General features: G+C 39.9%; 1 protein-coding gene across 2 annotated transcripts in view; it reads left to right on the top strand.

Annotated features, from left to right (window-relative positions):
* TARS1 (threonyl-tRNA synthetase 1) overlaps positions 1–10,909 on the top strand; it is a 33,743-nt gene extending 22,834 nt beyond the window's left edge. For both annotated transcript variants that reach the window (XM_066339613.1, XM_066339612.1), the window contains exons 6-19: positions 124–241; positions 1,094–1,158; positions 1,240–1,318; positions 1,852–1,998; positions 2,891–2,989; positions 3,584–3,750; positions 4,231–4,393; positions 4,485–4,622; positions 5,309–5,386; positions 7,111–7,211; positions 7,302–7,406; positions 8,064–8,136; positions 8,881–8,995; positions 9,624–10,909. In XM_066339613.1, the coding sequence (XP_066195710.1) occupies positions 124–241; positions 1,094–1,158; positions 1,240–1,318; positions 1,852–1,998; positions 2,891–2,989; positions 3,584–3,750; positions 4,231–4,393; positions 4,485–4,622; positions 5,309–5,386; positions 7,111–7,211; positions 7,302–7,406; positions 8,064–8,136; positions 8,881–8,995; positions 9,624–9,772 (1,597 nt within the window). In that variant the 3' untranslated portion in view covers positions 9,773–10,909. The remainder of the gene's footprint in view (positions 1–123; positions 242–1,093; positions 1,159–1,239; positions 1,319–1,851; positions 1,999–2,890; positions 2,990–3,583; positions 3,751–4,230; positions 4,394–4,484; positions 4,623–5,308; positions 5,387–7,110; positions 7,212–7,301; positions 7,407–8,063; positions 8,137–8,880; positions 8,996–9,623) is intronic.
* Positions 10,910–13,058: the final 2,149 nt, after the last annotated feature.

Consider the following 13,058-nt stretch of genomic DNA (forward strand, 5'->3'; position numbering starts at 1 on the left):
ATACTGCTGCAGATTGCTTTGGTTTTTTTCAGGACATCCCAACCATAGGTTGGTGCATTGCACCTGGATCGCAAATTTCAAATTAAAGCAAAAATTACTCACTTCTCTGTGTATTTATTTTAGGGGTGTATCAAGTAATGACTTCTCTGCCTTGGAAACGTTATGCAAGAAGATAATGAAGGAAAAACAAGCCTTTGAAAGACTGGAAGTTAAGAAGGAAACATTGCTTGAAATGTTTAAGGTGGGCTGTTGTAGAAGGTTGTTTCTAGCCTCGTGCAATTAGTCTTCTAAGTATTAGTAACTTCAGGGCGTGTTTTGTTAGTGGTAGAAGAAAGTATCTCAAAATTAACTTTTTCAGGTGATATGTTCTTAGAAGCTGAATTGTGATATTTAACAAAAAAAAAAAAAAAGGAAAAGAAAAAGAAAAAGGAAGTCATTCTTAGGTTCTTGGAAATAGGCATTCTGATTTTGTAAAACTATTAGAATTCTCATTCTTCCCCAGGATGATCTGTGGCTTCTGTGAAGCCACATTCTTTATTTATTTCCCAGAAATGTAAATTTGCAATATATTGTGTGTGCAGTTATGTTCTGTTATCTTGTCTGTGGTGATACTGTGACTGCATATGGTGCTACTGCATTCAGAAAGCTTCTAGAACATTTTTTAGACTCTAAAAAGAGTCCAAGCAACACTAAAACCTGACCCTTTCTCTCTAGTATATGGCTGCAAATAATTTTTGGAACTCCTCAGGTGGGCATTAATGAGTTTTCACTATTAGGACATCAGGAGAATCATAGTATCATTCAGATTGGAAGCTACCCCCATAGGTGTCCAGTCCAGTCTCGTGTACAGGACATGGGGTCAGACCAGGTTTCCTGGGCCTGTCCAGTTGGGCCTTCAAAACCTCCAAGGACAGAGATTTCATAGCCTGCTTGCTGGGCACCTTGCTCCACTACAGTCTGTCCTCCTGTCTATCTCCTTTATAGGCCTGTTCTGATGCAACATAGCATCAGGTTTGCAAATAATTTAAACTGTTGACCACTTCTCTTTTTTTAACAAGGAGTTAACAACTATGTGTGCTGCTTTTCTTCTCAGTATAATAAATTCAAGTGTCGGATCCTAAATGAGAAGGTCAATACCCCAACTACTACAGTATACAGGTAATTTTGCGTGGATCATAATATTACTGGATTTGTGGTTCTAGGATTAAATATAACAAGTAAATTCTTTCCTTTCCTTAGGTGTGGTCCCCTGATAGATTTATGCAGAGGGCCTCATGTCAGACATACTGGCAAGATAAAGGCCATAAAAATTCATAAGGTAAGTGCTGGAACTGCCTTAGACAGATGTTATTACTGCAGCACTTCAGATGTGTTGCTGTCTTTGGGCTTAGCCAGGAATGTACCATGAAATGGGTAAGCTGGCCAAAATCTTCGTGTTACAGATTGTGAAAGGTTGTATGCTAAAATGAAATTCACATGACGTGATGCCCAAGTGTCCAGGGCCTGCACTTCCAGCACAAATGTGAGTTTGGTTTCAGGTTTGGCTGAACTTAGAGTTTGTAGTTTTTGCTCAGCTGATGATTATTGCTATTTGTGAATAAACAGTTGGAGTAGGATAGCTACAAAGCACATTGGCTTTTAAAAAAGATGAGAGCCTGAAATAATTTTTATTTACTGTGTTTATCTTTAAGGATTTTTTCAATCAGTGCTCTGAATTTCACATTGAAATTCTCCTTATGCCTTAGTTGTTCCCCAGTAACCATTTATTAATAATTGCATGCCTTTTTGTAGCAGGCAGAAGTAAAATGTGGAGGCTTCTCCCTTCAATGTTTCATTTGTTTTTGCGTGCAGAATTCTTCTACCTATTGGGAAGGCAAGGCCGATATGGAGTCCCTCCAAAGGATCTACGGAATTTCATTCCCAGATACAAAAATGCTGAAGGAGTGGGAGAAATTCCAGGAGGAGGCTAAAAGCAGAGATCACAGAAAAATTGGGCGGGTGAGACAGCTTTTCTAGTAACATATTTCAAAAGCACTGTGGGGATATAACCCCTTAATTGAAAGCATCTTGAAGACAGCCTATACTTGCTGCCATGACCAAGGTGTGACACAATTTTATTTTCAGTTGGGTTGTGAAGTCAACTGTTTTTCTTGTGAGCATCCAAGTCCTAAAATAAACAACTTTTTAATGCTTTAAACACTATCACATCCTTATTGCACACATTGATCAGAACAGGATGTAAAGACTTCAGTCTGCAGCCCATGAATGTTCCAGTCCACAGACAGTGCTCATTCCCATGCAGTTTGCTGTAGCCTGTTCAGGCAGTTCTTTCCTTCTGCTGGATTTCTGAATCTGCAGTATACAGCTGTGTTTTCAGATGGCTGGTTTTTGGGTTTGTTTTTTCAGATGGAAACCCCTGTTGGGTAACTGATAGTTCTGAACAGGGTTAAAATGTTTGCTGCTAGTACATCATGACAAAATACTGAAGAACTCACCATATGCAGACCTCAGGTGTGTGTACCTGTTTGTAACAACATTAACCAACTGTAGTTCACACATTCAGTTCGTGTGCAGAGAATTAAAGAGCTGCAGAGGCAGAACTAAACATGTACTTGTCAATGTGCTGAGGAACTCTGGGGGCACAGTTGGGAGTTTTGGCACATCAGTAATGAGTGAAGCAGGAAACTGAAAGATTTCCGTCTCCTGTAACTGCTGACAAACATAAAAGTACTAGATAAAATGCATCTGGCGTATTGGATATTGCTTTTTTTCTCATGTTCTTTTTGAAACTCTTGTTACTGGTGTGCAGTGAGTAGCAATTTATTTGTGAATATTAAGTGAAAAAGGTAGGGTGCAAATACTAAGTTTTTAAAATAATATTTTCCTGCAGGACCAAGAGTTGTTTTTCTTCCATGAGCTCAGCCCTGGTAGCTGTTTTTTCTTGCCAAAAGGAGCTTACATTTATAACACATTAATTGAATTTATACGGGTAAGTAATATCTTCTGGAGATCTTGTAGGAGAAATTGCATCATTTAAAAAAATATGTAACAGCATGCTACATTTAACAATATTAAACTTTATACCTGCAGTTAAAGCTGTGATAAAGGTGCTTTGTCATAGGAATTGTTCAACATCTAATAGTAGGGCTAAGCTCATGCTGTTGCTGTTCATTGATGCATATTGATTTGTTTCAACAAACATACTTCATTTGGTCTTGTAGGCCTATTTGTTTTGAAAATATATGTAGGAAAAGAATTCTGAAGTCTGTATTATTACTGTGTATTTGGGCTGCAGTGTAATATATCAAGGGTCACTGAGTAATTAGAGACTGCTGCATTGCTTGGAGGAAGGAAACTTGTTCTTCTTGCTTACTTTCTACTAGAGAAATGGTTTGGGGGAAGGGTGGTGGAAGGGATGTATCCTGGCATATCCAACTTGGTGTTTTGTCTTCCTTTCTCCCTTCCCTTTCTAAGTTATGGGACTTCTGTGTGGCATCATTTTTATATTTCTGTGGCTGCAGATTGAAGCCTGTGCTTGCCTTTATTTTCTTTATTACTTATTTATGTACTGTGCCTGTTCTAGAGTGAGTATCGAAAACGTGGATTCCAGGAGGTTGTCACTCCAAATGTTTTCAACAGCAAACTGTGGATGACTTCAGGGCACTGGCAGCATTACAGTGACAATATGTTTTCCTTTGAAGTGGAGAAAGAAATCTTTGCTCTGAAGCCTATGAACTGTCCAGGACACTGGTAAATACATAGCAGGTTACCAGAGATTGTGCTAATTGAAAAAAACCCCAAACAAAACCCACTCTGCTTCTTTTGCCTGTGTAATTATAAAGATGGCTACCTTCAGTTATTCATTCTGTCAGGAATGATGTAATTACGTGTCTTGCTGTCTATATCTTCACTTGAGAAATGTCATGCCATTTTACCATCATTAGAGTGACCCCATCATTACTGGAGCATTTTTAGTTCTGTGGCAGTTCAGGCAATTCTGCTTTTAATGCTCAGCTTTAGGAGCTGTTTTATCTCCTCTCTGTGACGAGGGGAAGGCCTAACAGCCATAAAAGGAGATCGTTTTCCTGACAAATCTAGATAAGACTGATGGATCTATCCAGATTACACTGATGGTCTTATGAGGATGTGCTTTGTCACTGGCTTTTTCTCCCTGACTGTTCTTAGAATTTTGGTTCTCAGTAAGCTTCAAGTAATAAACTTTTCCTTCAGCCTTATGTTTGACCATCGGCCGAGGTCGTGGCGCGAGCTGCCGCTGCGGTTGGCAGATTTTGGTGTCCTGCATCGCAACGAGCTGTCGGGAGCTCTCACGGGACTCACCCGAGTACGCCGGTTCCAGCAGGACGACGCTCACATCTTCTGTACTATGGAGCAGGTGGGGGTTGCTGCTAAGTGAAGCTGGGTATTAAAATCAGGTAAACTGAAATTCCCGTGTTTGAGACATGATTTCTGTTATCATCATCAAGATTGAAGAGGAGATAAAGAGCTGTCTGGAATTCTTGCGTACTGTGTATGATGTCTTCGGATTTTCATTTAAACTGAATCTCTCCACTCGTCCTGAAAAGTACCTGGGAGACATTGATGTGTGGAATCAAGCTGAAAAGGTAAAACAGTAGTTTTATTCTTCTCAATGGTGTAAGGCTGCATCTTCTGGAAGAACTTACTGCCTTGCGGGAGGTACAGTGAAGCTGGGCTGGGCATGAGAGGTATCAGTAACTGACTTCAGTTCAATCTGGCTGCTGTGAGTAGTTTGCTCTCTGTATAGAGGCAGTCTCCATGTAAGCATCAAATGAACTCTTTTCTCCTTGTCTTTTTTTGATAATTAAAAAGGAGGAAGAGAATAAGTTCTGGCAACCCTTGTAATAACACTAAAAGCCATCTCCCAAAAGTGAGGCTGAAAGGGGTGAGCTTGGCCGCTGCAGGTGCAGTGCTGGGGAGAAGATAGGACAGGAACAGACATTTGGTGTACCAGGGTAGATAATCATCTCAACATTAATTACAAACTTTGAATTTAATATAAAAAGTTATATTACCTAATGTGTATTTTACATAATGCTTGTTTGACCTCTTCCAAAATGAGTCCATTAATTTTGTGCATTTAAATTTGGAGAAATCTAAATTTTTTTTAGCTGACGTTCTTTCAAAACTTCCCTTTTTCAGAAAATAAATGTGTTTCAGCAGTAACCGAGAAGTGGTGAGAATTTGGTAGGGTCACCTATTTATAGGTGCAGGCTGACCTGAAACTGTAATGTGTAAAGAAACACTGAGTGTGTGTGTCCTTTATCTCCAGCAACTTGAAAACAGCCTCAATGCCTTTGGTGAGAAGTGGGAGTTAAACCCTGGTGATGGAGCTTTCTATGGACCTAAGGTTAGTGTGTTGCTAACCCCTAGCTGGATTTGGCTTTTAATTCTGTTTGGATAAGGCAGAAGGCTGGGATCAGGAAGAAGGGATTCTTTTTTTGTTATCCCATTTTAAGATGCTGTCTGACTGAAATTCTCTGTTTTCCAGATACATAAACTCTAACATACTTAAGAGAATAATAATCTGTGATCCTGGTTTTCATGTAGTTTTAACTGCTTTAACACTGGTTTAATTAATTTAACATGAATAAACTATTCATCCGCTGCTTAAACAGCTGGCTGGTTTAGTGGGTGACATAAACACAAGGTGGCACTGTAAGACCTGTTTTAGCAGAGCAACTTCTGCATTGGAAATAATCCTTTCAGCAGAATCCTTTTCTCCTTTTCAGGAGAAAATCAAAAGTAAACTTACTGGTTAAACAAATTTTTATTCCTTTAACTGCAGAGTTTCAAAGTTGTATTGAGTTACTGGTGGGTTTTGGTAGTTTAAAAATTGCCGTGCATTGGTCATGTGAATTTATTTGGTTTCTTAAGAACAGTCTCCTCAATTTGGACAGCTTAAGTAGGAGTTTTTAGAAATTTCTTTGAAATTTAGAAATCTTTGCTCGTAAGAACACTGAGCACTATGAAATGGCCTTTAAATCTTTCCTTAATAGCCTACACTACATTCATATTTGTATTATCATCTAGTAAGCTGGTTGTGATTTCTCTATTTGTGTGCCACTTGGATCAGTTTTGGTTTGTGTCTTGTAGGTAAAATGTGTTATAGCAGCTAATATTTAGTCATTTCTATATTTGAAGGAAGATAAACATACAGGAGCCTTTGTTAACATTAATTAATCTTGCACGTGCTCTTCATGTGCAAGTTTGGATTTGGAATTAGATTGTAAATAATTTATTTTGATTAGAAGCTCTTTGGTGACTAGCTGAATGATAAACTGCATTCTGGATGCAAAATTGAAAGACATTTAGATCTTGAGTTGTTAAAACACTGATCTTGGTTTTTTATTACAGGGATTAAAATAAGGCATTCTGCCGCAATATATACGTATATAGCCTGATATATACTGGTAAAATGATGTGTAAGTGAGCAGTGTAATGTGGTCAGGACACTATAAGTCTAATATTTTCTATACGTTTTCTTCGTCTAAGTTGGATCATAAGTGTACTTACAATTTAAGTGTTAGATACAAACGAAACAGGCTAGACTCGTAAGTCAGTACAAGTGTTACTGATTGATAGGAGTTCCTGCTGGTAAGTGGTCTCTTTAACAGATTCTTGTCCCATGTTCATGCCCTGAATTTGCAATACAAGCTACAAAGTATTCAAATACTGCATAATAAAGAAGTATAAATTTGCCAATTCAAGGCTGAAGAAATCTCGTTTGTAAAGAGACATGTTCAGTTCTGTATTTACGTTCTTCTGTATTCATTCAGGAAAAAGGCCCATGAAAGTTCCGGACTGAAACTCATAAAATACAGACTGAGACTAAATGTAGTTCCCCCCCGATATATTACCTCTCTAGGTACTCACCCTGTTTTACCTCTAACATTTTTTGCATCACAACCTGCAAGTCACTTAAAGCCTAATGAATGCGGAGGTAAAACTATGCTGTTCAAAACTGCATAGAATTCCTCTGCATTGACTGAAGCTGTATCTCAAAATAATGAATTGCTTTCAGAGGGGAATGCTTGTCTCTTAACTGTAAAAGTTTGTCTTTTTGTTCTTCAGATTGATATTCAGATTAAGGATGCCATTGGCCGCTACCACCAATGTGCTACAATTCAACTTGACTTCCAGTTGCCAGTCAGATTTAACCTCACCTTTGTCAGGTAAGTGCAAAGGCCAGTGGTTTTAACTTCTGTCCGTGTCAGGCATAAGGTTGAATCAAGAAAAAAACTTACAAAAGCATTTCTTTACAGCCATGATGGCAATGACAAGACCAGACCAGTTATCATTCACCGGGCTATCTTGGGATCTGTGGAGAGAATGATTGCCATTCTAACTGAGAACTATGGAGGCAAATGGTAACGTTAGAAAATTATTCCAGTTCAAGCAAACTCTTCATGTAGGAGACAAATTAGCCCCAAATACTAGAGAGTCAAGAGGTTCTGTTTGTTCCACTTGCTTGGTAGGGCGAAATGCCTAGGAATACCACAGGGCAGTTTCTTCTGAACCATCTTCCTTAGATACTAACTGATTCAAGATACGGTAGATTCTACATGATACTGCTAGTGCAGGTGCAGCATACAGCTAGTCTGCCCACGGCATATGCATCCCAACTGCTTTTGCAGCACGACTGTCTTGTAAAGAGTCATTTATGTAGGTGACCTACTTTACCTATATTAATACCCAGTGGGAGTAACCCCTCTGATTATGACAAGACTCAAAAGTAAAGGTTTTCCTGTGCTTAGTTAGGAATGAACTCAATCAATTAGCTTTGTTAGCTGTCATAAAACACAAGAGCAATCTTCCAGTCAGCAAGTGCTTGTGGCTGTTAGACACTCAGTTCTTTCCGGGGACATGATTGTAATGAATATAGGCCTCTCATCACCTCTGAACCCAATCTGTGCAGCTGGCTTTAAGAGTTTCTTGTGTAGATTGTATTCTTTTCTGTAAATAGTATTTTTTGTACTGAAAAAACACTGAAAGTTGCATAAACTTGTTTTGTTTGTTTATTGAAGGCCACTCTGGCTGTCCCCACAACAAATAATGGTGGTACCAGTAGGACCAGCATGTGATGAATATGCTCAAAAGGTGATGTATATGGTATCAGGGCTTTGTTTTCAATATATTGTATTGGTCTGAAATACTTGGTTATTAATGATTAATAGTATTTATTTCAGAGATGTATTCCAAGTCTTTGTAAATTACATTGAGTCCCTTCTTGTATTACAATGACAATTAGATGCTGAAGTTGTAGATCACTTAAAGAACCTGAGTTGTGTTTTGGATATATGAATAACAACTGCTGATCTTTTTGAAACTTATTTTTGGTAAACTTAGTTTTTCTCTCACTCAGATCTGTCTTACCCTTCAGGTTCTAGTCCCCCATGGCCATGTGCCTCTTGCAGAGCAGTAAGAAAGATGAAAATGAGTTTTTGTATATTTACAAATATTTACATCCAGCACACTTTTGCCTGTAGTTCTTTCAAGCTATTTATATACAAATAAAATAGTCTGCAAAGTTTTCTTAAATAATCTCTTCTAATCAGTAAGTTCCACCATCCTGTTGTCTTTTACAATATCAAACTCAAATCACTAGTCAGCCCAAACATTAGATGTTCATATCACTGCTTACATAATTATTTATAGTGCATATAGTTGCATGATAGCTGACATATTTTAATTTCTTGAATTGGGCTCATCTCCAAAGCCTGAACCCATGGCAGTGGCTTTGTTTTAGGGTTCAGATAATCTGAAATGGTTTAAATCTACAAGTCATTATTAGTTCATGGTCATGAATATCCAGTAGTGACAGTTTAACTATTTTTTCCTTAGGTCAGGCAGTACTTCCATGATGCTGGATTTATGGCAGATGTTGATGTTGATCCTGGGTGCACACTGAACAAGAAGATCAGAAACGCTCAACTTGCGCAGTATAACTTTATTCTGGGTAATGTATTAGTTACCTTGTACTGGCTGACCCTTTTGTTACAGGGTTTTGATCATTCTGTGAGCAAGGTAGAGTGGTATCAGTGTTCTCAGTCAATTCGTTCCTAAGAGCCTCCACTGCAGAGAACCTCTCTTGTTGACATCATAAGCATTCCTGGCTTGTATAGCTGTCCCTGAAGGGAGATCACTGTGACCCAAGGCATTAATTGATACTTTTTGCTGTCTTCTGGTCAGCAGTATAAGGATAAATATGAAGTTTTTTGTCCTGCATCAGTCAGATTTCAAGTGATTTTCCATCTTCCCAATAATTTATGCTCTTGCTTCTATTTCAACAAAAGAAATACGTTTTCATTGCATGCAGCTGTGGTGCACTTCTGAACTAGGCAAGCACGCATAAGAGAAGCCTCTTTCAGAGACCATGATGCAGGAAAAACTAGAAACTCATCCTGAAGTACATGTCTTGAGGCAGCACGTTACTTGTGTTCTGTGAATTGGGGATCTAGCATTGGCCTTAAAACCATCTGGGATCCATTAAGAGTAGAAGGAGCTTTTGACAGAGAAACTCTACCTTCCAAGGTGACAGAATTGTGAAATAAGAATTAATTCCTTTGCCTCTTGGTTGTTTCTAGTTGTTGGTGAAAAAGAGAAGGCAAGTGGAACAGTGAACATCCGCACCCGAGACAACAAGGTGCATGGGGAAAGAACCATTGCAGACACTGTGGAGAGGCTGCTGCAGCTGAAATGCTCTCGTTCCAGACAAGCTGAAGAAGAATTTTAACACCATCTGCTTTACCTGGCATATAAAGAATTTGTAATTTTCCTAATTTAGTTAACCAGAGTTTTTGTTCTGAGCCAGATTTGAAGTATATTTCACATTTGAACTTCTTGCTCATTTTAATGGGGATCTTTCTTTAGTCAAAAATGCCTCTTTGTATATAAAAAAAAATCAAGTTTTGAAAAACTAGTGAAGTAAAGTTTCCTGGCTTCTAAGCAATGACAGATGAAGCAAGATGAAATGACTTTCTGTGACTGTGAGGGATGATTGAAACGTTGATCAGGGGTTATCTGTGGCATTCTAACTGCCCTGTTAAGAATAACATACATTTTGATAACAAATACTTTTCATGCCAGTTTAACAATAGACCTCAGGGTTGAGAACCAACATAGTTACCATGTGCTGCAGCAGCAGTTCCGGAATGTCTCCACGAGCAAAGGAAATGATAGTTTGCCATCCTGTTTCATGGTCTCTTACTAGTTGTGAATCTATTTGACTCTTCACAGCTCCCAGTCACGAACAGGGACATGAATAGAAGCCTCCTTTTTCCATACGCTTGTTTCCTCTGGCAGTTTCAGCTCCCATTTGCTGGAATGCCTCCCAGAGGCATTCCTGACTTCCACAGTGGGGCCCTCTGCCACAGAGCACAGGGCTGCTAACCAAAGCCTACTGCGCCCCTTTCCAAAGGCACTCTCTGAAATGTGCTTGCTCTCCAAGTCCTCAGAGCTGTAGAAAGGGGATAACACTGTCTGGAAAAAGCAGGGCACAGTAAGGCCAAAAAAGCAGCTGAGGAAACCAGTAGTTTTAGGAGCAAAGGGTGTTTCTTTTCATGTCTCTGAGCCGTCATTATAGGAAGGGCATCTGTCACCCAGAAACAAGAATGTATTGAACAAAAAAAGCTAGTGATTATTTTTTTAAGATAAATGCTACTTTTCACTTTAATAGGTGCAGTCCTATCCATGGAACACTTCCTTCCCAAGCCTCTAGTCCAAGGCATCACATAATTAGCAGCCCTTCCTATCTTACTCCTGAGGGATATCACCTGTCAATTCTGGGTTTAGTTTGGGGTTTTTCTCTACATCTGGCTAAGAAGAGGCAAATGTCTGTCACTGACAAAAAAATAAAATCTTGGTCTGCGGTTTTTTGCATCTTTTTTTTTTATTAATCTTAGCTTGAACAGCTTCAAAAGGTAGTTGATAAGTTCATTTAAAAAGAAAAAAAAGCTATTGCTGCAGCCTAAGCAAACATCAGACGAGTCTGAGGACAGGTTTGAAATATCTCACCTTTTGAAAACCTCTATGTCTTGCCATTTCCATTATTGTCTGGGCAGAAGCATTTAATCCTGCTTTTTCTCACCTATTTTACTCAGGGGTGATGGTCACATTTTATCAGCATTTGAGCCCTTAGTGAATTCAGACTAACCCCAGCAATTTTCAGCAAAATCTATTTCATCCTCCTTTCATTCATGGAGATTAAAGGTTCCATCTAACTGCTGTGGGGGGAAGAGGGGAAAATTGATTTTTCACTGCCTTGCTGCTTTCAGAGTTACTTTTGTGAGGGTTGTTATCTTCTGAATTTTGCACCTTCTCTGCTTTGCTGAGAAGTGACCCTTGCCCATGCAGTCTCTACAGTGGAAGCAGACGTTGGCTACTGCTGGGGCAGAAGGACTTCATCAACTGGTGAAGCAAACCCAGTGTGATACCAGTGCTCCAGGCTAAAGGAGCCACCAGCTCTTTCTCTCTAGAAATTGTGCTTCATACTGCCTTTGCACTGATGTATTTGTTGATTTTCATAGAGCTCTCCTTTCCTGTTCTGGGGATCCCTGGGCATGCCAGCATTAAACTGCCCAGAAACTGCCCAGGTTGTGTAATGAGCTGTTCATGGCACAGTACGTGTCAGTTTTGGAGAGGCCATCCCTCTACAGCAGCTTCATTTGCTGAGAGTGTGCTCTTACATACCAATAGAACAGTGGATATGTACTATGTGCATACATTTCTAGAAACATCACCCAAGGTACAGTTCAGCACAGCACAGAGCCCTCACAGGGTGGTGACAGGACTGAGGTGTCTGCCTCCAAATCAGGTCAGTGCAGTTCAGCTGTGGATGTGCACAGAAGGCTCTGAGGCTATGCTACCCCTGCCCGAGCAGCAGCCTTCAGCAGTGCTCCTGATGGCTACATCTGGCTTACAGACAACACCACAGGAGTTAGGGCCAGAAATCTTCCTCAGCCACCGAGGGCTAGTTGGGCACGTGCCAGCCCAAGATACATCTGGTATGCAAATATTACTGTGAGTCAATTGTCTTCTATAAATAGGTGACAGCTGAGGGCCTGTTGAGCTCCCCTTTATGGCAAGGGGCTGCATCCCAGCATGTCCCCTTGAGTAAGGACTCTGCTCATGGTTAATCCTTGAGGCTGGGAGAATCCTTGCCACAACAGATTCTCAGCAAGCGATTAATAGCATGCTGAACTTTGAAATACTGGCTAAGTGATACAAAGAATGGATCGTGCATGTGTAATCCTTCAGATGGAAGCTGTTGACTGAGTCTGGGACTAAGACTGGATCCCCCTGCACTTAAACTCCCCTCAGAAAGGAACTTTAAATGCATGGGGGTCCTCCCTGAACCTCATGACTCAATGGCAAGTAGGGTCTCTACAATTTTGCCTGATCCTGTTCTCTGTGCAGTGAAAATCAAGTGTACCTTGCCACTGAATCTTGTTAAAACACTGTCACATTTACGATCAAACTTCATTAAATCACTGGTTTTACACTGATAAACATATTGTTATTTCTTGGTTACAAGTGAAGTGTGGCGCTTCATCTATATAGCACTGGCCTGGCCCAGGCAGCACATTCTCTCCCTTGGTTCAACCAGAAGTCCTCTGAACAGTAGTTTCGGTCACTGCTTACCATACTTGGTAGGACAAGGTCCCAGCAAACTACTGTGTGTGTCTTCTAAGGCAGGATGATGCAGCTTTGGTGTCATAGAATAATGGTGAGACCACTTGTCAAGCAGGAAAGAAGCTTTTATATAGTTCATTCCAGGGTTTGAGAAGGCTGAAAGCCACCTCTCCAATTTGGCAGAGCCTGCTCCGATTACTAGCATTAGGTAAGAGAAATTACCTAGTCATTTGCAGTTTGCTTTTCAGTCCTCTATCCTTAGGAAAGTTTTCACGGACATTTTCTGTGAAGTATCTGGTAAGTTATGTCTCTATCTCAGCTTTAGTTCACAGCAAATTTAGTTTCACAGAATCACTGAATATTCTGAGTTGAAAGGGACCCACAAAAAT

This window comes from Sylvia atricapilla, chromosome Z (genome assembly GCF_009819655.1).
Source record: "Sylvia atricapilla isolate bSylAtr1 chromosome Z, bSylAtr1.pri, whole genome shotgun sequence".
Lineage (NCBI taxonomy): Eukaryota > Metazoa > Chordata > Aves > Passeriformes > Sylviidae > Sylvia > Sylvia atricapilla.